We start from the raw sequence: 25705 nt of genomic DNA on the forward strand, positions 1-25705 counted from the left end.
TCAGATGATAAAATAAGTCGTCCCGATAAGCCAAATGAGTAAGGCTACATTTCTTATTACACAGTCTTTAAACTGCTAAATTCTTGCTAGCTACTCGTAATTGACTTGAAATTCACAATTTGGTGTAAATAACACAGTAAATTAGTTTAACAACATACAGAATGGTTTTCTGAGGCCACAGGTTCCAGTCGTGGTCTTGTACGTTGCACATAATAAAATCTACCTCATGCAGTAGCAACCATTATCAAGCATTAAGCCATGACACAGTCTTCAGTGTCTGTAAAACCTGACAAAGTTCAGAATGATGGGGAAATGTGTCTTAGATTCAGGGCCTCCACTGTGCCTCACTTTTTGAGAGAAACTGCAAAATTGAAGCTGAATTACTGAAATTTGGCCACGTTTTAATAAAATTCTTGTTACCACTTTCAAAAATCTGTAGCCAGTTCTTTGAATTTGTAGCATTTGGCTATATTGGCGAATGGCAGAGGAGGCCCTGAGACTTGAGTGGCTGCTTTCATGATAAATAAAAGTAGAGAACCTTATATATGTTTGCGACCAAGTACCAGAGTCGATAATCTTTATTCCAAGTCCGTGTTTAAATCCAAGTATTCTTACCATTTGATATTTCACAACCAAAATGGGACATGGAATAAATGACTGTATTATTTTTAGTTAATATATCTTACAAGTCTCGTGATTTATTCGTAGTGCTCGCTCAAGCACAACTTCCTATGTAATGGTGGGTTGGTGGAGAATGTTGTGTAGTAGGACATTCTTAATGGTTGAGGAGAAAATACTAAAACAGTATTTCAAGGCCATAAATTTGAACCTCATTCTGTATGCACTGTTTATCCTAGAAATCAACCAGTTCTGAGAAGGAATTTGATCAAATTCAGACTGTTTATTTAGGTACAGTTGGTTGTATTATATCTATTCTTGTTTACGATGGGCTGGTTAAAGGTTGTCGTTTAAAACATATTCTCACTCCCCTGCTAATCTAGCGTATGGTAGTTTAGTTAATGTTCATGAAAACAAGATGCATATGAGGCTAGTCAGATGATTAAGGATATAACATCTTCTAAGATTTGAAAGTGAGCGTGTCCATCCAGAAGCAGAATAATGCTGAGAATTCACAACACATTAACCTTTACCCTGCTAAATTTCTATAATGAACTTGTCCATCTTTCAATTTGGGCAGTACCATTAACTGTTAAAAGGGGTGCTTAATTACCAAAAAGATACTGACTGAATGGCGAACAGTGCAGATCTTGAACAGACTGCACAGATGTGCAGGCTGATTAAGATCTACACTTGTCGCAAAGGCATACGCCTCAGTCACAATCAAATGCATACTTTTTAGGTGCTCCATGTTATACACCCAAATTTAAAAGTGCATGTTTATATATTCTGTCTTCAGCACTTCAGGAGTTACATATCACTACCCAGTTGCAGGTAAAACTTCTATCAGGTAGCTGATGTACATATAAAACGAACGCCATGCTGTCCAATAACAGAAAAAAGGCCAAAATTCAGCGTTATATTGTTTCACCTTAAAAAATGGTGCTTTTTGTCTTTTCATTTTAATTAAAACCTGAACAGCAAGACCTTTTTGTGCTGTTTGGTTTACAGGAAAATTCGTCTTCTTTCAGCTGCAAGTTATTTCAACTGTCTATGTCACCCACAACAGAAGATATGTACTGAAGACTGACATGACCGTTTTGTTATATATTTTGCCTTTTTGCTCTTCCTCATATCAGTAATTGTGATTTCATTATGAAATAATTCTTTTTTTACTGTCTTATTTGTCTCTGTGTGAACTTCAGTCTACCTTCTTCTGAAAATAATAGCATTCTTTCAGGTGGAAGTTTCTTATCTCCTCAAATTTGACTCTGAACAGACAATGATAAATGCGCCAATTTTTTTGTCCTGTCCGTAGACACCTATTTTCTTTGTGAAGGATACAATATTAGAGTTTAATCACTGTTGGTATGAAAGCTGCTAAGATAGTGTCTAAGTTGATAAACATTAGACGGAATTAAACTGGGTTATATAGATGTAAATAGTTGTTGAAGTGCAAAATGTCTTGTCCGTAGACACATGTCTTGTCCGTAGACACAAAAGAAACGAAGGTTTTTTGACAAATACCATTTATAAAATCATACCGGAGCTATTTATCAAGTTTCAATGATACACCACACTTAATGTTTATACAAAATATAGAATACATATATTTCTAATGAAACTTACTTCTTCCAAATGCAAAATGTTACCCATTTATTCTTGTGTGTACAATCTGAATCTGAGAAGTACAATGGATATAGAATATATTTTAATCTTATACATGACTTATATAAATGTTAAAAGCTATCAAAAAAGGAATAATACATTTCTTTCTAACCCTCCCTTTGTTATGGCTAAAACAAGGCATGCAATGAGGGTGTCTACGGACAATACATTATGCAAATACTATTCAATATATTTTCTGTTTTCAATAAAAACCAGCACTGGACCTTAGAAATATATCAAGAGTTCTTTGAAATAAATCAAGAGACTCTGAAAAGCAAAAAAACAAAAACCCAATCTTTTACAAGTTAGTAGTAAAACAGAAAGAATGAGAAGATAGAAGCAAAATCATTTGACATTTGGTCATATTCTAGTGGAGTATGGATCTATTGTTAGACATGGTGTGGGCTGTCCACTTTCAACTTAAACATTTTGTTAAAATCCACTCAAGATGGCATATTTCTGTGCTCTTCAGGGCCAAGATATAATGGTGATTGGTTTTCAAGATATCATTCTATTCATTTGCCTATCAACTTTTATTCTGTAACTGACTGAAATCACATAAAATTGAACCAGTTTAAATCATCTTAAAAAAGAAATTACAAGCAATTTACTACGTGATTACCGTAGTCTCCTTGCAGCTTTCTCCCTTTCAAAAATGAGAGCTATTTAGATTTGTTTGTTTTTGGGGGGTTTAATGCCCTTTTTCAACAGAATTTCAGTTATGTAACTTAACAATTGTTAAGTGATTCTGTACACATGTTCTCTGCAAGTAACTGCCAACTTCCCCACATGCATCAGAGGCAGAGGTCTAGCATTTTAAAATCATAGTTTGATTTACGATTGGAGTTACTAACATTTGTTCCAGTACTTTTCCAAGAAAATAATATTAATATAGGTGATAACATGAAAAAAAAGAAGTAAATGTGATAAAAAGATAATTAAAAAACTTTGTCTCCGGTCATACTATCTTATATAATGGAAAAAGGTCAATATTAATCAAAAATATTACTGGCTAGAAAAAGAGAATGTATCTTGGGAATTTTAAGAAAAAAGCATAATATGTAAGTCATTAGCTGACTCAAAACTAAGTGATAAAAATTAATCACAGTGAACATTTAATTATTCTGTAAACAGGTTAAAATTCACAGGAATTTTATTTTGCAGGACTACTTAAAATATTAGTATGAGTTATGGATCTCACAGAATAAATGTCATATGAGTATTTTACAACATACAGCTATTTAAGCAGTCAGCATGGGAGTTTGTTTCATTAGTTTTCCATTTAAGACACAGTTGTTATCTTTTTAAGATGTTGTTCTCAGCTATAAGTTTAACAAGTTCTTCCTACTTTTTTAATGTTTCTACTTTAATGAACATGTTTAGATGAACTCATAGAGTTCTTCATGTTAAACTTTGTGTTTATACTTTTTTACCATTTCTAGATTGATATGGTTGATAACAGCATGTAAATAATTTGCCTCAACAAAGTCTAGTCAGGTGGTTTCTTCCACCATCCAATTTCAGGAAGATTGTGGTTTATTTTGTTTAGTTGAGGTTAAAAGTTATTACAGATAAATAAACATAGTCTAAATGGTATACATAACAGGTTGCAGGGTCAGTTCTTAAGCCTATTAAATGCATGAGCATTGATCAGAAACATTATTACTCTATCTGTCTTTTAGACAGAAATTATGGTCAAATGTCTTGTCCGTAGACACCAAGCTGAAGGAGATTTTTAACAGCCTATTTCAGTGAGGATCCTTCCAAGTATCATTATTTTTAGTATATAGTGAAATATGAAAACAATTAGTCCTAATTTATGTAAGCAATAGCACAGAACTTGTCACATAATGACATTTTAATTTAGTCACAGTTGTTCAAATCCTTCAATTATTCGAAGACACATTCCGAAGACCGTCAATTATACTTCTTTTCTTGAATTTGTTTGTTATTTACTTGTTCTTGATCATTTTAAACATAAAAAGTTCAACAGAACTAAAAGACTGTCTTCTAAAACCTATGTAGAAAGCACTTGGAGATGATGTCTTGTCCGTAGACATTTTGGGTAAATTTCGGCTTTCATTTTAAAATTGCGATATCTCTGCCAAACATAGTCGTAATCACAAAAATGAGACCATTATTTAAAGAGAAATGACTGAATTTTCAGAAAATAACATATTTGAGTTAAATAAATGCATTTCAAAAGGTATGCAAAAACTGAAAGCAAGAAGAAAACAAAAATTTCTAGAATTTTGAACTTCAAATGAAGATAATAACTACAATTTTTTGTGTAATTTATTAGTTTTTGGGGTTTTCTACATTACTTTTATGTACCTTATCATGTGGTAACAATTTTGTTGGGTCTCAAAGACTTATTTGAATAAAACAGTCCTTTAAAAATGGTCATGTCTGTTTTATTTTTTCCCTGAAGATTCATCTTTATATCGAAAAAAAAAATATTGTCGAACTATCAGACAGCGACAACTGCCATTGTTTTTGTAGAACCAAGGTATATGGTAAATTAACATTTCAAAATAAAAAGGTTTTACAAACTTTTATTTTTGACCCAAAGTGAAACAAAAAAATGCATTTGATTGTGACTGAGGCGATAATCAGTCTTGTCCAGCATGATAAGGGTCAAATGTGTTTGTATGTTCATTTTTCTGGGCCATTATATTGACCTGTGTCAGATTTGATGCTAAAATGGTTTAATAATGCAGAGATAGTGAATAAATTTCTGTGGGAACCCTTACAGAAGCAAACCTCTGTGGCGTACATGCTGCGTATTTGCTGTGTATATGCCGCGAACACAGTAGTACGCCAGAGGAGTACATTTTACATACACCGTATGCCGCGTACATGCCGCGTACTATTTCGACGAGTACACAGCATGTACGCAGGAGGTCACTAGTACACTTCAAGTACGCAGCACAGACTCTGAAAATTTAAGGAGTACACTGCATGTACGCAGGAGGGACTTGTACAAGAAAATAGTACACTGCATGTACACCGCAGATACTTTGAAATTTGTGCAGTACACTTCATATACGCGGGAAAGACTTGTACAATTTCTTTTGGCATTTATACTAATTTTTTTTTTGATAAGTTAAAGTCTGAAGTAAACTTCATGTACGCGGGAGGGACTTGTTCATTTTCTTTTGGTGTTTATACTTAGAATTTTTTTAGGTAAAAGTCATGCAGGAAGGATTTGTACATTTTTTTTTTTTTTGGAAGCAAGAACTTGATTTCCGAGTAACTTTTATCTTAATAGCATAGAATAGTTCAGATTACCGGTATTCTGAACAATGAAACTTTGCCAAACTATTTGCAATGTTCATTTGTGAAGCTTACATCTTAGTGATTTCTGAGCTGCACCTTGCATGCAGTGTAAAAATATATTCTTTGTCATTTTGAATTAATCCTGGAGCTCTCTAACTTGGATAATTGAAAAGCCTTATTTGAACTTTGTTGCATTACATTTTGTAATACATGAAATAATTACCAAGATAATGCCTCAACATACTACGCACACATCGTCTATAATAAATCATAACACTTATATTTAGTTGCATTAAAGTTGTTTCCCCTTGATGCAGTTACGCCATTTTCTTCAAATGTTTACCAAATTACATGCTACAAAAATTGATTTATTTCATTGAAAAGTGGATGAAGAAAAGCATACTAATTTATTTGATAACATCAATCTACATTATTTTGGTAAGGGTAAATACTTATTGATGCATGTCACTTATCTTTTTTCTGTTTTTTTTTTCTGTTAAAATGATCAGCGTTTGCATACGAAAGTTGGTGGGGTAAGGAATTTACATTATCACAGCAGTTTCGCCACAAGAGTACACAGCATGTATGCAGCAGGAGTACACAGTATGTACGCCGCAGGACTAGGGCCAGGAGAACACAGCATGTACGCCGCAGGAGTACACAGCATGTACGCCGCAGGAGTACACCGCATGTACGCCGCAGGAGTACACAGCATGTACACCGCAGGGGTAGTACACCGCAGGCTCATTTGCATGTGAAAAGTGTATGTGCCGCGTACATGCTGCGTACTATTTCCCGCATACTAAATTCCTCCAGCGTACATCCTGTGTACTATGTAGTCCACAGCATGTACGCAGCAAGTAGTACGCGGCAGAGCTCATTTGCATGTCAAAAGTGTACTACAAACGTACTATCGGTGTATGTGCGGTGTATATCCTGCGTACTATTTAAAGCCCTTGATTTCAGTACACATCATGTACGCATCATATACGCTGTATGTACACAGCAAGAGTACGCAGCAGGCCTTTTTCTTCTGTAAGGGAATGCTCCTAAACATTCTAACGCGTTAAAATGATGAGATCGGTATCGGGAATGCAGATTATTTGGCCTTGTGCAACCTTTATGTATCGCAATGATCCAAATAATCTAAACTTTTAAAAATTACAAACTCAGGTACTAAAACTGAAAATATTTAAAAGTCCTGCAATCTGCTCTCGGGCAAGCTGGGCAAGTTAAGACAATTGATTTTGCCACCGCTGCCAGGTGATACTGCTACATCCTTAAAACAGAGATACCATATTAAGATATACAATTTTGCCTCATAATAGTTAATAATATTGCTGCATTGCTTTCTAGCACTGTTTGAGTTATGGCCCTTTTAGTATATCAACTGATACCTGCTTGAATATTAAATTCACTTCCGCTACCTTGACAACATTACTGTTTATTTTTACTTCGTTTAGCACCTTGTTGATACACATCATAAGATTTTATGTAACATTATTCCATAAAAATCTGGGCTATAGAAGGCTGGTATAAAGCCTTTTATGAGAAACACTAGCTTGATGAAACTAGCGTATTGATTGGTTGTCATTTATCTGTATAAAAGAGAATCGACGGCGGCAGTGCGTGTGCTTTCTGCAACACTAAATTTGTTAAAGACAGATCATTAACTAGTAGGGCTTGGGGAAAATTTGTCACAATTTTCATATTAATTTTTCATGTAAATGAGATAAATTTTGAGAAAAAGGTTTATATTGGAACTTGGTTAATTTGAGTATACAACAGTTTAGTTTTTGTACACATGTACTACTTGTGTTCTTGTAAATAACAAATTACGTTGTTAAAGTATCGGTTTCGCAACATTGTAATTTTGCTTTGACTTTACTTATCATAGCTAGAGTGACTACATGATCAGGATAAAATGCAAAATAAACTACTTACCCTATTTGAACATTTTGCCATTAAAGATTTTTTTAAAACTATCTTTATATATTCAAAATATTAAATATGTCCGTATACAGTACTGTATAGGAAATTATTTTCTTACTTGATAAAAATTTACTCTAACTCGAACTGATAAATAAACGCTTTGAACAAGGTAAAACTAAAGCAATTATCGGAAAAAGTTTCACTCATTAATAATTATAGTGAGTGGGCTTTTATTTATAATATTTGATAAAAAATGAGTAATGAAGGTGCGGTTATGTAGGTGTAATTTGCAGATAGCTTCTGCCGTAAATCTTTGGTATCCACATACATTTGAGTCGGTAGTGTTTGACTTAGAATCAGTCCAGTGATAGCTCTAGTTTTCTGAGGTAATCCCTTATCTCCTCAAATATGCCTTCATTTGAATGGTCAAGCACACCGTCTCCCATGAAGCTCTTGTTAATCTGTCTGACAGCAAAGTTCTTAAAAACAAATGGTACCTCAACAGAGTAGAAAGAGTCAGTACCAAGCTTAGTTATGCAGATTATTTGCCTGTTCTGTTAGTCTAAGTAGATTTATTGACTTCAAAAAAGTATGCCGGACCCCATATATTCGTATCAGTATTTATATAATTTGTGAGGTTGAGATGTTTTAATTAATTTTTATGAATTACTTATTTGGTAATTTTTTTTAGCTCAGCTGAGCACAAAATGCTCATTAATATGAGCTGAAGTGATCACGCTGTATTCTTCGCCAACAATTTGACCACTAATTATAACAGTCTATAAGTCACAATTTTGGCCTAATCTTAATGAAATTTGGTCAGAATAAAATCTCTTGATGAGTTTACTACATGATTATCTGAGATAAAAAAGACGGTGTGTGTCTGTATACATGTACTTGGCAGTTCTTCAGCCGAATGATTTCCTGTAGAAGTTATAAATAGCTTTTAAGATAAAAACAGGTTTATTTTGAAATTTTGATGCAATTTAATATGGGCAACAAATTTGTCAGGAGACGTGCTGTCTCAAGTTTCTTCATAATTCTGTTTACCTTGACACATTATTGTAACCATAAACAGTGTTGAGATACAGTTAGTTCTTTTTTGTATCAAATGCTTTACTTTACTGTATAACAATTGCCGCATCTCCAGCCATAATAGGAAACAAACCCACGTATTCTGAGGTGATAAATATTTCAGTACATTTTATTATCTCTTATACGTGACATTTAACATACATCTATTCTTTGTCAAGAATTTCTTCTGAAGGTTCATCATTCTCTGGTTTTTCTTGGCAAGTTGCCAATGAAGTAGGTATCCAACTACCTGTTAAGTATTTTTTAGCTGGCATTAGTTTCTTTAATAATAAAAATCAACTTGATTACCAGTATGCATACAGGTAAAATTAACTGGGGACCTCCCTGGTCAAGTGGTTGCTGACTTCAAGTCACTTATCCCTTACCGATATGGGTTTGAGCCTTACTTTAGGCATTGAATTCTTTGTGGGAGGAAGCCATCCAAGCCAGGCTTGGAAGGTTAGCGGTCCTACCCAGGTGCCCGCTTGTGATGAAATAATACATGTAGGGTCTTCCACCACCATCAAAGCTGGAAAGTCTCCATAAGATGTATAAATGTGTTGGTGTGATGTTAAATCCAACAAAAAAATTTACAGACCTTACTAAAGACACAGTTGAATTACTGTTGGTTAAACTGGAAAAGTTACTTTTACCATTTTTTCCCACCAAAAACTCTTTATACGTAAAAATTAAGAACTGTTACAGTTTTATCATAGCAATACCTGGTCTTCTTGTTTATAAAAGACATAGTTAGTGAATTGATTTGTAGGGAATTAACTTCCCTGTAATTGACCAAATTTGGTCTCACGTTAAGCTCCTACGCAAAGGTATAGTCGGCGATGTCTGGTGCTGTGTTAGGATTGATTTTATGAGGGAAATATTATATTCTAGGTTCAGTTTCAGTGTCGTGGGAGCACCTATATAATAACCTGATAATAACCTATTGTTGATGTAATGAAAATTACATCCAGCTTATAAAACACCCACAGAAGTTCAAAGCTAAAAGCTACTCGATCATAGAATTGAGTAAAAGGTTTCAGCAGCCAACTGTGGTTGCAGTAACGTGAAGGATGTGAACCCAAAATTATAATTGGCAATTTCTGAGCAATACGTATTCTGGTCTGTTGTGCCACAAATGTAGCTCAAATGTATCAGATTCTGTCAAGTTAAGCGTTGCCGTCCTCCGACAGCTCTTGTTTAGACCTTTTGAAACTAAGTTTAGATCATAATAATTTTATGTCCAAAGCAGCTTTAACAAAATATGAAGATGCAGTATTATTAAAGGAAAAAGATCAGGGGTTTTTTTCATAGAGGAATGAATCATTTTAAATGTCACGCTTTCTGTTGTGACAAAAATGGAAGGTAATATATAATTAGGAATAGTAGTCTCTGAATGCATGTTTTACCAAAGTTCATGACAGATGTTTTTTGAGATATTGCATGTCTTCCTAAAGTTCATGACTGGCGTATTTGTTCTTGATACCATTTCATTGTTTCTGAGTATGATACTGGTAATAAAGTATTTGATACCTTTGTTCTGTATGTTTCAGGCCAACATGAGTACAAGGTCTCGGAGGGCACAGACAGGAAGTACCCTGGCCGCACCTACCACAAGGCCAACAGGTAATATTTGAACAGTTCAACTCTAGACTTTGTTGAACAAGTAAAATAATGAAAATCAGCATATTCTATTAATGTTCCTACAAATGACAAATGAATAGATACATTTATTAAAACAGTGATACAAAAAATTTAGTTTGCAATAAGAGCTTCATGATAAGACATCTTTCAACTTAGCTTTTTTCAGGTATTTTCAGATCTGTGCCCAGGGCATTATTTCTTTTGTAGCTGGGACAGTTTATAAGCCTCTTTCCCTCAGGTGCTGCATGTTTCCCCGAAAATTGACATAAACAGGATTTTTTTTATAATTTCTTTTTGCCTACAGGTGCTTGGTGAGTCCTTGTGCCCATATTTATATTTAATTCCCTCTATCAGAGAAGAAAGGGTTATGTATTATTTTGCTCAATGTTAATCTTTTCATCTGTCAGCCTACCAGTTGGTTTCAAATGGCTATAGATCAAACTTTTTAGGATGATTACATTATTTCAAGGGGGTCATAAGGTCAAAAGTCAAGGTCACCTTGAGACTGAAAATGCATTCTGATAAGCCTTCCTCTTGATTTAATTACATTGTTTCAGGGGATCATAAGGTCAAAAGTCAAGGTCACCTTCAGACTGAAAATGCATTCTGATAAGCCTACCTCTTGGTTTTAAATCAATGACTGTTAATGCTGCTATACTTCATAGCAAGATAGAGGACCCCAAGTTGTTTTGAGGTCAGTAGGTCAAAGGTTATGTCACAGTATAATTACATAGTACACAGATATCAAATGAAAGCACTTGTTTTAACAAGTTTTTGTTAAGTAATCATGTCTGGGATCAAAGAATGTTAACAATATCAAAATTAACTTCCATACATCAAGAAAATTGGATCAATATTAGCCTTGGAGCTCCATTTTGTTTTATGGTCAGAATTATTTAACCTACCTTCGGCAAAAAGGTTGAGTAATCAGCTTTGTACAGGCTTATAACTAAAAGCTGTGTCGTTATTTAGTCTAATAATATCCTTTGTTTGTCACTTACAACTAAACACTGTTGGATATCCTAGAAGCTGTTTCCATCAGACCATTTAAAACAATTATTTTAATCAGGGACCAATCTTGTTATATAGACTGTAGGCTGGTAACTTTTACTGATTACTGTGTCAGATAATCTAAAGGTCAACGACCCAGTAGCTTCATATCAAAGTTGATTGCATTTCCAGTAGCAACGATATGCCCTTGTATTATTGGGTTTGATCCAAAGATAATTTGTCAGCGAATAGTTTTGTATTAATTCAGTTAATGAGATCTGAAAACCAATGTTGCAGCTATCTAATGGATGAAGGGTGTTGAAAGGCCTGTCAGAAACTGTAATTTGGTTTCTTTGATATATATTTGATTGAGAAAGCCTGAAGTTAATGTTCAAAAGCTACATTTTTCCTCCCACTACAAAAGAATGTTGCGTTAATTGAATAATTTGAATGGAAATGTGTCTATTATTTAGTAGAGGATGCCATTTCTCATTTACATAAATTGGGAAATTCTACAACATGAGCTAGAATAAAAATGTCTCAGACTGTGAGTCTGTTACATGTATATATAGGAAGTAACCGTGTTGTAGCAGATCATCATCATGAGATAAGCTCTAAATTCATTAGGTTTGAAATTTTTGTTAATTTTCTTTTTGAATGAAAAGTCAGACTTCTGATTTCTGATTTGATACATACTATTATACAACTGGCTCAATATGTAATGTATAGATGATGAAGTACATGATGTTCAGATGATTAGGTACATAATTCAAAGATGATTAAGTACATGATGTACAGATGATGTGGTACATGATGTACAGATGATGGGGTACATGATGTACAGATGATGGGGTACATGATGTACAGATGATTGGGTACATGATGTACAGATGATGGGGTACATGATGTACAGATGATGGGGTACATGATGTACAGATGATGGGGTACATGATGTACAGATGATTGGGTACATGATATACAGATGATTGGGTACATGATGTACAGATGATGGGGTACGTGATGTACAGATGATTGGATACATGATGTACAGATGATTGGGTACATGATGTACAGATGATGGGGTACATGACATACAGATGATGAGGGTGCATGATGTACAGATGATGGGATACATGATGCTCAGATGATTAGGTACATGATGTAGAGATGATGGGGTACATGCTGTACAGATGGTTGGGTACATGATGTACATGTGATTGGGTACATGATGTACAGATGATGGGGTACATGATATACAGATGATTGGGTACATGACATACATATGGTTCAGTAGATGATGTATAAATGATTAGGTACATGATGTACAGATGATGGGGTACATAATGCAAAGTTGATGCAGTATGTTTACCCCTGTGGCAGTGCTCTTTAGCATGCCATGAGGGAAGTCACCAGAGCTACCCCCAGTTTCATCTTCAGCAGCATGTTTAGACACCTTGTCGTCGATTCTCAGCAAGCTCATACAGATCATAGTTATTACCCTCAACTGAATAAAACTTGATACATGCATTCCTCATGATAAAATTAACTGAATGACATAGATTCCATAACTGTTGCTTTCTTTTTGATGAAATTATGCCCCTTTTTGTACTTACCCATTTTTTCAACAAAATTGTGTGTGTAATCATCATCAAGTTTGTATCTAAGAAACTACACAATACAATTAAATAAAACTTCTTACATGTCTTTACCATGGTAATTCCAACGGAATGACATAGGCCACATAACTCTTGTTTTCCTTTGATATAGTTATGCCAGTTTTTGTTCTTTGCTATTTATTTTCTCAACAATATACTGTAAATGCTTGTCATTGAGTTAGTATCTCAGTAACTGCATATCACAGCTAAATAAAACGCCATGTTATAGCCAACTGAATGACACAGGTTCCATAACTCTTGCTTTCATTTTGATGAAATTACACCCCATTTTGTACTTAGCACTTTTTATACAAATTAGATTTCTAGAGTCTGTCCCTTGTCTTGAAGTGGAAGGAGGAATATAGAAATGTTCTAATATCTATGTGTCCGTCCATATGTCTGCACCCCTGCCCCCTCTCACCCCCTAACAACCCAAAAGCAATTTTTTTACTTCCAGTTTCTGGTTTTTCTTAAAACTTTATTTCTCAGTATTGTTTCTTACTCAACCTACCTCCACCCACCACACATTCCACACACAAAAATAACACCCACTCTCAGAATGTGCTGTAATTAAACTTTTCCTCGGCTGACAACTCTTGTTGCAGTACACACGTATCTACGTGGATTAAATTTTATAGTTTGCCAGTAATTTTTTCTGTAACTACAGCAGAGACATGAACTAATATATTTTAGTGAAGACAAGGCGACGTGGGGCCTCATCGTCTGTAGAGGATGTTGAGAAGGAGAGTGTTGCCGGGAGACAGGAAGTTCCAGAGAGAGCAGCAGACACCTCTGGACCGTCTGCAGCAAAACGGCAGAAAACTGAGGACATAGAAACTACAAAACAGCCCACAATTAAACATGGTATCTGAAATTAAGAATTTTTACATTTTTTTTCTTAAAAATCTCATTTTCGAAAGAAAAATCTGAAAGATTTATTAAATATACATTGAATACATCATTGAGATATTTTCCAGTAAGTTAGCATTATAATGTTTGAGACAACCTATAAAAGTTGGAGCCATTTAATTGACATTTATAGGGCCAAATTACTTTAAAAAAAGCCTTGAAAATAAAACTCTTCATTGTCACTATGTTTTTTAAAGCATTTAATAATATGTCATGAAAACATTTCAGGTAAACTCACTAGACAAGATGGTACAGATACTCCTGAGAAAGACAGTGATGATCCTACACCAAAGTCTACTCCATCCAGCAGTCGGCCAGCATCCAGTCTGAGCTTAAGTGCGACACAGTCAAGTTCGGCGACCCCGACACCTACACCCCCTTTGCCAACAAGCATACACAGAGCAATGTCATTAGACAGTGCTGAGCAAGTGGCCGACACCGTGCTAATGAAATCGCCAAATGACGATGATATAATGAGAAATATCGCGAAACCACCTAAAAAACGGAAAGCACCTGACGAAATTGATACAGATACATCAAGTTTGTTTCCGCCAAACAAACAGCCACTTATTGACCTTCAGCAGTGGATAAATCAGCGTGTGCTTGCGAGAAGAGAACTGATATTTCAGTCAGGAATTATAAAGAATATATTTCATAACCAACGTATTGGTGTTCAGTTCGAAGGGGATAAAGACTTAACATATTTTTCTGTATTTGACACAAAAACTTGTAACATTGTTGGAGATAACCCTCCGCCTGCAGTAATGATCTCAGTTGGTTGTCGCGTTTGTGTTCGTACAAATCAAGAACAACAAGTTTTCTACGAGGGTCAAGTCGTAGAGAAGAAAGTTCAGCAGCCAGTACTATATAGAGTGCGCTTGATTCATGGTGCACATATAGCCATGTTTGGGCAAGAGGTATGGATGCCTCGTGCAAATATAAGACTTCTGCAGCCGCCATGGCATGATGATCTTGAGGAGGGCTTTCCAGAACAACCGACTCCCCCACCAATCACCCCGACGGCTACCCAACCTACATATCAGTATCAGGTATGAAAATATATTGTGAAACATTCATTATTTATGTCTTAAAGAGTTTTTCAAATGCCTCAGATATTTGATAGTGTATTCTGACTGATTTTTATGCCCCTGGCATCTGATGTGGGATGCATATAGTGATTGTCCTGTCCGTTCGTTCGTCAGTCCGTACGAGGTTAACTAAATGGGACTGTTTCATCTAGCATCAATACCCCTTACTAGAATGACTTGATACTAATGCAGATGTAACCTGTGACCATTCCTCATCTTCAGACATCACATGACCTCAGTTTGACCTTGACCTTGAACTTGACCTCGTTTTGGACTTAGGTTGCTTTATATCGACAAAGATGCCACCGGGGGCATCAAGCGTTTATTAAACGCAGCTTCTTGTTTTTGCAAGATGTTATATTGAAGCTTCTTGTTCACAGTGTATTTTAAAGTTAAAACTAGAAATATCTTCATATACTGTAAAAGCAGAAATTTATGCGACTGTTTAAATTTTGCTATATTCGTGAGGCCCGACATATCACAAAAATTAATCCTCATGTAAATATTCACCATTAGTATAATTGAAATTCAAGTAGGATACCATTTTTAGCTCACCTGAGCAATGCTCATGGTGTGCTATTGTGATTACACTGTGTCCGTCGTCCGTCCGTCAAGTCGTCCGTCCGTCGTCAACATTTGTGTTTAAACGACATCTCCAAAACCAATGAATAGATTTTGATGAAACTTGGCCTTGATGTTCCTTGGGTGGTCCTCTACCAAAGTTGTTCAAAAAGTTCCGCTTGGTTGCACATAGGGGCTGCCAGAGCTAAAAATAGAAAAAACTTCAAACGACATCTCCTCCAAAACCAATGGTCCGATTTTGAAATAATTTCCCACAAATGGTCCTTATGCCACCCTCTACCAAGATTGTTCAAATTATACCGATTCGTCAAAAAACATGGCCGCTAGAGGGCGTGGTCACTTTTCCCTATATGTATATAGTAGAAACTTTAAAAATCTTCTTGTATGAAACTAATGGCCCGATTTTAGAATAATTTTAAACAAATGGTCAGTGTGTGACCCTCTACCAAGATTGTTCAAATTATTTTGATTCTTCAAAAAAACATGGCCGTCAGAGGGCGTTGTAATTTTTCCCTATATGTATATAGCGAAAACTTTAAAAATCTTCTTGTTTGAAACTGCAAGCCCAATTTTAAAATAATTTTACGCATGGTTCTTGTTTGACCCTCTACCGAGATTGTTCAAATGATTTTCTTTCGTCAAAAAACATGGCTGCCAGGGGGCGTGGTCTCTTCTCTTCTCTGAATCAATAATAGTTTAAGAGCCTTGATGTTTGGCGTGTGATATCAGATTTGTAATGTCTACCATAATTGTTCAAATTATTGCCCTAGGTTCAAAAGTGTGTGTGACATGTATATAATATAGGCTAACATAGAAGAAACCTAACTCTGTACTTATAAAAACACACTTGAAGTTTTGTACACAGGTGAGCGCTTTAGGGTCAGTGACCCCCTTGTTACAATTTCGCGAATATTAAACCTTGCAAGATACTCAAAATTTCAAATTCTCGAAATTTTGACTAAGAGAAAATATGTGCTTTTAAAGTGCACAAGTTTTGTTGTAAAATAAAACAAATGAATTTGATTTTACTTAGTTTGTATAAAAACAACTTGTTTTTACAGATAATTCCACAGCCAATGGCCCACCCTCACCAGCCAACACACCTTACCCAACCCCATACTCCCATGATGCCTCATCAACCACCGTTACCTGGGCAACCATCCCATCATGCCCACTTCATGGACCACTCACAAAGATATGTTGAACATTCCCCGTCTATTGCCCAAAGTGCCAGTTTTGAAAGAGAATCTTCTGACGATGAGATGAGAAGTGAGGAAGTGTATTTTGATTCATCAGGTCTAAGTACTCCAAGGTCGGGCAGTGCAACACCGGGGTCAAGGTGCAGTCACAGTCTGAGTGATGGGAAGAATAGGCATCCACTCAAAAAACGTGACATGTCAAGAAGTAGAAGTGCTCAGTCGTGCGAGAGCAGTCGGTCTAGTACACCCCGCTCTCCTACGACCAACCAGAAATACAAAAAAGGTGATGTTGTTTCAACTCCAAACGGAATACGGAAAAAATTCAATGGTAAACAATGGAGAAGATTGTGTTCAAAAGATGGTTGTACAAAAGAATCTCAGCGTAGAGGATACTGCTCCAGACATCTGTCTTCATCTGGAAAAGTTCTTAGATCTGCACCAGCAATTCCAGGAATGAGAAAAGGTGATATGAAGGATGGACATATTGAATGGGCAGACGCACACAGTTCCCGCGATACTGACTATGACCCAAGTAGTCATGGAATGGACGAAACTGAAGCAGCAAACATGTTGGTGTCTTTAGGAAACTCAAGGTCAACAACACCAGCATTTTCCCCAACGCCTTCATCAGTGAGCAGTCTGTCGCCACGGAAACGGCATCCTTCATCACCTCAGAGTGGAGCAGGACTTAGAGGGATGTCGGCAGCATTCACCCCAATTTCACCTCACCCACAGAATCCTAATCACAGTTACATGCCTTCGCCTACACGCAGCTGGAGTTCGGGAAACTCAAACAAATCAGGGAGCTCCTCATCTGAGCATATTTCACCTATCACACCAAGATTTCCACAAGGGGGTACAAACTCAGCTTTCCAGCATCCATCTATGATAGATCGGGCTCGTGCTCCGAGTCTTGGGCTTATCAGCAAAGAGCACATGAAAAGTAATGACTCCGGAATTGATATCAATACCCCGAAAGCTCTCAAGACAGTGCCATCGTCACCTTCCCCACAAAGTCATTTTCAGAATACACAGAATCTGTATGCATCTACGCTGCAGCAACACCTGGCTGCACAGTCACATCAAATAAGAGGGGGCAGTCTTTCATCAAATATTGATGGTCCGCAGCCAGTGGACGTCAAGCCCCGTGCCAGTACACAAAGTCTGTCAGACTGGCAGTCAGGAAGAACTATCACAATTGATGCACAGTTGATACCAGTTGCTTTTATGCCTCAAAATGGAATGAAGGAAGCAGCGCCATCTAGTGTTGGACAAGAAATGGGGTTTCCCTCTCACCAACAGAGAGCTGGCGAAGAAATAAAACAGCTGACTGCAGCAACAACACTGTTACCTGTGATGTCAGAGCAAATTGAACAGAAACGAGAAGAGACCGTTCAAGAAGCTGGTAGGTATTATATAATGATAGATAAACATCTGAATTAAAACCTCCTGGAGATTGAATAATATGTGTGATACTTTTTACTTTCAGTAATATAACAAGTAGCAATTGATATTAGATATATCTAAAATGATAAACTTGTATTGTTTAAGTAGATATTTTAATGCGTATCATATAAAATGCAGCTGAATTCCTTTTATATTCCAGTAGTAATACTAACACTATTTGAGAGTTTTCTTCATAATAAAAGAGTGTGTTAAAGATAAAAAATTCTAAAATGTACAGAATCACTTTATATTTTCTTTTTATTGCAATTTCTAAATAAATGAAAGAGTTTTCTAAATTTGGAAAAGTTTGAAATAAATCTACAGATTTCAAGTAGTATATAGTATTTACCAACATTGTGAAGTTGTGGGAAGTAGTTTGCAGTTGAAGAATGATAATTCAGTGTAGAATTATTCCTCTGTTCTTTTCTCAGAAACTCCAAAAGAGCCGAAGCAGCTTCGAGTTTATCAGTGGCATTCTCTGGTTCCCTATTTTACAAACACAAAGCCACCAGCAAACATGGAACCAGCCACTATGGCAGTGGAAACAAAAGCAGCCAAGAAGGTTGTGACCCTACCCCCTAAACGCCCAGTTGCAATACACCAGAGTATCTCCGACAACAGTAAGTTAAAATTATATTCTTGTTTTACCAGACAAGCTAATAGTATATTTACAAGTAACAATGTTTTCCATGATGACCTGACCGAAGACAGCACACCTGAAGTACTTTGCTCTCTCTTTTGTATCTATATGGAGGAGTATATTGGAAAACAAATGAATCCTTTTACAGAATCCACATTCCAGGTTAATTTTATGTTTTAGTTAACTGAAATACTTTGAAAACTGCATTTAACCAATATCTTGCGTCTTTCAGTTCCAAAAGATGATGATGATGACTTGCCGGATGCAGATTATGATGATGATGATGTTTTTGATACAAAAGATGAACAGCCAGAAACAGCCAAGAAAATAGTTTCGGCAAAACGTAGATCTCAGTCACTAAGTGCTCTCAAAGACAAAGATGAAAGAAGTCCTAGAAAGGTTAGTACTGTTTCTTCATATTACAGTTAAACCTGATTATAAAGACCACCTTTAGGTGGAAATCAAAATCTAGTCTTTATATGCAGGTGGGTTTTATTCAGAGGTTTAAATTTGCAAATTTTGAAATTGGAAGTGAAGCTGTTAGTCTTTACAGCCAGTTGGTCTTTATTTACGGATGGTCTTATAGCACAGGTTTAACTGAACATGCTGGTTTCCTAAACTTATTGATCAGAATTGAAGATTTAAAGTTGTAGAGCAGCATGTGATATCTGATTTTGAATTCAAGTGATGGCCTTGAAGGGAAGAGACTGGGTCCTTTACCCAGCAAGAAGTACTGGCATGTCATATTTGCTAATGCACATATATAAGTGGTTTTACATGAAAGGGGTTATTTTGGAGTATTGAATAAATGGTCAACAAGTGATAATGTTTTTTTTTTGTTTTTGTTTTCTTTATCACAGCAAACGTGTAAACATTAAAATACGAATACCACTGCAGTATGTCAGGTCAGTTTGACAGCCTTGCAATTTGGCAGACTTTCCAAATTTAAATGGAAAAGAAAATGAAATCAGAGAAATTTACTTCCTTTGTGAATTTAACAAAATATTAGATGAGCCGTGCCATGAGAAAACCAACATAGTGCGTTTGGGACCAGCATGGATCCAGACCAGCCTGCGCATCCACGCAGTCTGGTCAGGATCCATGCTGCTCGCTTTCAAAGCCTATTGGAATTGGAGAAACTGTTAGCGAACAGCATGGATCCTGACCAGACTGCGCGGATGCGCAGGCTGGTCAGGATCCATGCTGGTCGCAAACCCACTATGTTGGTTTTCTCATGGCACGGCTCAGATTTATTTAGGTTGAAGACTTGGAAATGAAGAGAGATGTATGACCAACTGATGCCTGGTTGTAAAATAAACTTTTCAGACACAATTCCAGTGTACGAAATTCAGATTTGAATCCACTAGCCCGTTCGGGCTACCAGATTGGAAATTTTCCAAGCCCGACACCAATTTCACTAGCCCGAACTTTAACACCTTAAAATATATAATTTTTGCACCATATAACATTTTGTTTTACAGACATCTCTATGCATGTTTGAAGTAATAAAAAAGACATACAGTACATGTTTGCCATGTTTTTGAAAAATTTTAACTCTAAATACTCCAGTCCAGATCAGCATCGTCAGAGTCCAAAAGCATCGAACATGGCACTCCTTGCCAAAACGAAATCTAAACTGTTACGCCCGATTTTTTAGGATCCACACTCGCAACTCGGACTGTGACAATTTGCAGGATGTAATACCAGAGCTGACATACAACATTTCACCAACGCTTGATAGCATAACTTTAAGCTCCGCCTACTGCAGGTACTTGTGAGATTTTTCGCGGAAGTGTGAAGCTAATCAAATTATCGTTACGCTTGAGGGTGATTGTATTCAGCCAATTAGCGCTGCGGTTTATCTTTTGACACTGTGTTTGATTGTCAACACGTGAGAGTGCAAAAACCAATAATTCCATAAGCGTTTCTCAGTCTGGAAAAACGGGATGCAGTACTCGTTTAATTAGCATGATTTTTTAAACAAATGAGGAAAATTCGGTAGCCTGGTCGGGCTTGTACCTGCGGAAAATCGGTAGCCCGAGCTGAAAGTTGGTAGCCACGGGCTGTCGGACTACCGTGAATTTCGAACACTGCAATTCTTTTATTGCAGGGAAAAGACAAGGACCATATCCGCAGACCAATGAATGCCTTCATGATATTCAGCAAGCGTCATAGACCACTGGTGCACCAGAAACATCCGAACCAGGATAACCGGACAGTTTCAAAGATTCTTGGGGAGTGGTGGTATGCCCTTGGGGCCAAAGAGAAACAGAAGTACCATGAATTGGCTCACCAGGTATAGTAGTTGTTACTAAACTTTAATTTTGTTCAGTGCAACCTCCGTACAGCAAAAACTATTGTTTGCTGTACATATGCGGATGCTCCATAGAGCAAATATTGTTTGTTGTACAGAAGTTGTTGCTCTGTACAGATTAATATACTAACAAAATGGTCTTGTGTGAAATAAATTTTCATTTAAATGGTGATATTTACACTTCTGAAGAAGCATTTATGGAGGTTACCAAGTATATTGTAAGAATTATGAATTAAGTTTAAGCTTACATACGTTCGAAATGCATTAAGTGATTGTAAGGCATACTTGAACCACTTGTTGCATATATTTCATGAAGATTCTGAGCTAAGATGGTAGCTGCTGAGCCGGGAGTAGATGGTTTTTACCCGGCTGTAGGCATATGCCACCTCATATGTCTGGTTCCTTGTATGAAGAACACTTGACAATGATGAAAATCATGCAGCTTTCTTGAGTAATAAACTTGAGATTATAGACCAGTCTGCAAATGCAACCTTGCCACTGGTCAATTTTAACCCTTACCCTGCTAAATTTCTTGAATGAACTTGTCCATCTTTCAATTTGGACAGTACCATTTACTGTCAAAAGGGGTGCTTACCAAAAAGATACTGACTGAATGGCAAACAGTGCAGATCATGGATGTGCAGCTGTATGATCAACTGGTCGAAAGCAGAATCAGTCATGCCAGCATGATAGGGTTAAACTGCCGGGAACAATGATTAAAACTGTTCAAATCAGTTCACTTGATTGTTTCTTGGTAGGTAAAGAGTTTTGTTTCTTGTAGGTTAAGAGGCACACTTTAAGGCTCATCCAGAGTGGAAGTGGTGTTCTAGAGATAGAAAAAGGTCAAGTACAATAGCAGCTACTTTGAAGCAACGATCCAATAGCCAGAGACTTGGCTCCACAGATTTAGCAGACGGTAAAATATCAATTTAATAATGTTTCTGTAAAATGTGGGGAGAGATTGATTTTGTTTGTTTGTCCATATTTCATAATATTTCAGATTACTTGTAGAAAACTTCTAGTCTGATTTCAACCAAATAGAAAAAAATAATAAATATGATAATAAAAATAAACGAGTCTCACTTGAATGATTTTTGGCAGATATTTTTGACTTTCATTTTTAAGTATTCTAAAAGAATAAAATTTTGACGATTGTGTTACATTTATAAAGGCAGTGCTTTAAATGTAGAGCTGTCAATGTCTACATAATATCACCAGCTCTATTTTTAGCTGTACTTAAAGTACCTGTATGACCATTGAATAATGTTACAGTTAATGACTTGTGATTTAAACTTTTGAAATATTTCAGATGAAGGTGTAGATCCTGGTGTGGCATTTGATGATGATGCTTTTGAACCAGAACCTGAGCCAAAATCGGGATTAAGTCTGTTTGAGCTGCAGCGTGGACGTTCACAAAGTCTGTCGGCCTTCCCGCCACGTGAAGATGAGAGCCAAGGTTTTCAGTCGTATAATAAACAGGAAGAAGCTCAGGTACATATATGAGCCGTGCCATGAAAAAACCAACATAGTGGGTTTGCGACCAGCATGGATCCAGACCAGCCTGCGCATCCGCGCAGTCTGGTCAGGATCCATGCTGTTCGCTTTTAAAGCCTATTGGAATTGGAGAAACTGTTAGCGAACAGCATGGATCCTGACCAGACTGCGCGGATGCGCAGGCTGGTCTGGATCCATGCTGGTCGCACACCCACTATGTTGGTTTTCTCATGGCATGGCTCATATGGTAATGAAATTTTCCCCAAGTCCTCCTTATATACTGATAGGTATTTTGATTAAGGTAAGTGAACCCTTTCCAGGAAGAAGCTCAGGTACATATATGAGCCGTGCCATGAAAAAACCAACATAGTGGGTTTGCGACCAGCATGGATCCAGACCAGCCTGCGCATCCGCGCAGTTTGGTCAGGATCCATGCTGTTCGCTTTTAAAGCCTATTGGAATTGGAGAAACTGTTAGCGAACAGCATGGATCCTGACCAGACTGCGCGGATGCGCAGGCTGGTCTGGATCCATGCTGGTCGCAAACCCACTATGTTGGTTTTCCCATGGCACGGCTCATATTATTATTTTAACCTTTAGCTTGCTGGCAGCAAGTGATTTTGCCTTTGAGACCAGTGCAGACCAAGATCAGCCTGCACGTCCATGCAGTTAATCATGGTCTGCAGTGTTCACTACTTTGTCAGTAAACTTTCTGTGAATAGTCCTTTGTAGAAATTTAGCAGGGTAAAGGTTAAATGAATAATTTGATTAACCCTTACCCTGCTAAAACTTTTATAATGAACTTGTCCATCTTTCAATTTGGACAGTAATATTAACTGTTAATAGGGGTGCTTACCAAAAATGTATCAAAGCACTGACAGTCTGATTGGGTTGTATCAAAGCACTGAAAGTCTGATTGGGTTGTTTTTAATAAAGCACTGAAAGTCCGATTCAGAATTAAGAATATATAGGCTTGAACATCTCTCATCTGATCTTATACTAGATATCTACTTTTCAGATATTTTCTCACATTATACTGTAGTTTGGTATTTCCTGGTGTATTTAAGCTGCACTTGAAATTAGATAAAAAATATTCTATTGCACTTTCACAGGATAGGCGCAATGCCGAGAGCAGGTTCTCCGGCAATAGTGTCTCCCAAGGAATGGTTGCCATGACAACAAGCCAGCAGAGAAAAGATGGTGACAATGACAGTAGTGATGAAGAAAAAATGGTTATTTGTGAAACAGAAAGAGCTCAAGATATTGCAGGTATTTCTTTTTTTAGCTGTACATGTACTGTTGTTGTTTTGGTTTTTTTTGTCAAGCTTTCACATCACCGTCCACATCAGCAAAGTTTTGCATATAAGCAGTTTCTCAAAAAGTACTTGGCCAACAGCTTTTGAACTTCCCCTATATCTTCAGCATCTTTAGATGACTGGACATGAAAAGGTCCCATAAGTTGGTATTATATCAGAATTATGCCCCTTTTTATGCCTCCACACATTAATGTGCGGGGCATATAGTGTTGCTGCTGTCCATACATAAGTATGTCTGTATGTCCCGAAATCGTGTGTGTCCAGATCCTCCCACACTATTAGCCTGATTTGCTTTAAACTTTCACAGATGAACAAGCTAGATGTGCAGATGACCATAAAAGAAGGAATTTTTTCTGTGACTATTTTTACTGCACTTATGGCCCTTTTATAGTATTGCTATACAGAATATAGAGAAAAATCATTTGTGTCCATTTCCTCCAACACTATCAGCCTGATTTGCTTCAAAATTTCACAGATGAACAACCTTAATGTGCAGATGACCATAAAGGAAAGAATTTTTTTCTGTGACTATTTTTAGTGTAGTTATGGCCTTTTGATAGTTTTTAGCTCATCTGATTTTTTGAAAAAAAAATGATGAGTTATTGTCATCACTTGAGCGGTTGTCGGCGTCGGCGTCTGCGTCGGCGTTGCCTGGTTAAGTTTTATGTTTAGGTCAGCTTTTCTCCTAAACTATCAAAGCTATTGCTTTGAAACTTGGAATACTTGTTCACCATCATAAGCTGACCCTGTATAGCAAGAAACATAACTCCATCTTGCTTTTTGCAAGATTTATGGCCCCTTTTGTACTTAGAAAATATCAGATTTCTTGGTTAAGTTTTATGTTTAGGTCAACTTTTCTCCTAAACTATCAAAGCTTTTGCTTTGAAACTTGGAACACTTGTTCACCATCATAAGCAGACCCTGTACATCAAGAAACATAACTCCATCTTGCTTTTTGCAAGAATTATTGCCCCTTTTGGACTTAGAAAATCAGTTTTCTTGGTTAAGTTTTATGTTTAGGTCAGCTTTTATCCTAAACTATCAAAGCTATTCCTTTAAAACTTGCAACACTTGTTCACCATCATAAGCTAACCCTGTACAGCAAGAAACATAACTCCATCATGCTTTTTGCAAGATTTATGGCCCCTTTTGGGCTTAGAAAATATCAGATTTCTTGGTTAAGTTTTATGTTTAGGTCAACTTTTTCTCTTAAACTATCAAAGCTATTGCTTTAAAACTTGCAACTCTTGTTCACCATCATAAGCTGACCCTGTACAGCAAGCAACATAACTCCATCCTGCTTTTTGCAATAATTATTGCCCCTTTTGGACTTAGAAAAATCATTTTCTTGGTTAAATATTATGTTTAAGTCAACTTTTCTCATAAACTATCAAAGCTATTGCTTTGAAACTTGCAACAGTTTTTCACCATCATAAGTGGACACTGTACATCAAGAAACATAACTTTATCCTGCTTTTTGCAAGAGTGATGGCCCTTTTTAGACTTAGAAAATCATGGGTAGGACAATATTTCTATTATACCAAAAAAATCAGATGAGCGTCAGCACCCGCAAGGCGGTGCTCTTGTTTCTATATGGAATATAGAGAGTCCAACTTCTCCCAAACTATTAGCCTGATTTGCTACAAACTTTTACAGATGAACAAGCTTGATGTACAGATGAATATAAAGGAAAGATTTTTTTCTGTGAATAATTTTACTGCAGTTATGGCCCTTTGATAGTTTTGGTATATAGAGGATAGTACAGTATGTGGGGGCATCCATGTCCTACGGACACAATTCTAGTTAATAAAAATTTTGCATGTAAGCATGTTTTTCAGAAACTACTAGGCTAAATGGTTTC

The 25705-nt window shown here is 36.6% G+C and overlaps 1 protein-coding gene across 1 annotated transcript in view; it reads left to right on the forward strand.

The window, feature by feature from the left end:
• The window catches only part of LOC123560816 (protein capicua homolog), a 46619-nt gene that overhangs the window by 862 nt on the left and 20052 nt on the right, over nucleotides 1-25705 (forward strand). The window contains exons 2-11 of the mRNA XM_053516869.1: nucleotides 10122-10194; nucleotides 13551-13721; nucleotides 13995-14815; nucleotides 16498-18040; nucleotides 18513-18701; nucleotides 18954-19120; nucleotides 20832-21017; nucleotides 21825-21951; nucleotides 22345-22526; nucleotides 23641-23797. Of these exons, the coding sequence (XP_053372844.1) occupies nucleotides 10128-10194; nucleotides 13551-13721; nucleotides 13995-14815; nucleotides 16498-18040; nucleotides 18513-18701; nucleotides 18954-19120; nucleotides 20832-21017; nucleotides 21825-21951; nucleotides 22345-22526; nucleotides 23641-23797 (3610 nt within the window). The 5' untranslated portion in view covers nucleotides 10122-10127. The remainder of the gene's footprint in view (nucleotides 1-10121; nucleotides 10195-13550; nucleotides 13722-13994; nucleotides 14816-16497; nucleotides 18041-18512; nucleotides 18702-18953; nucleotides 19121-20831; nucleotides 21018-21824; nucleotides 21952-22344; nucleotides 22527-23640; nucleotides 23798-25705) is intronic.

Source organism: Mercenaria mercenaria, chromosome 10, assembly GCF_021730395.1.
Source record: "Mercenaria mercenaria strain notata chromosome 10, MADL_Memer_1, whole genome shotgun sequence".
NCBI classification, from domain to species: Eukaryota; Metazoa; Mollusca; class Bivalvia; order Venerida; family Veneridae; genus Mercenaria; species Mercenaria mercenaria.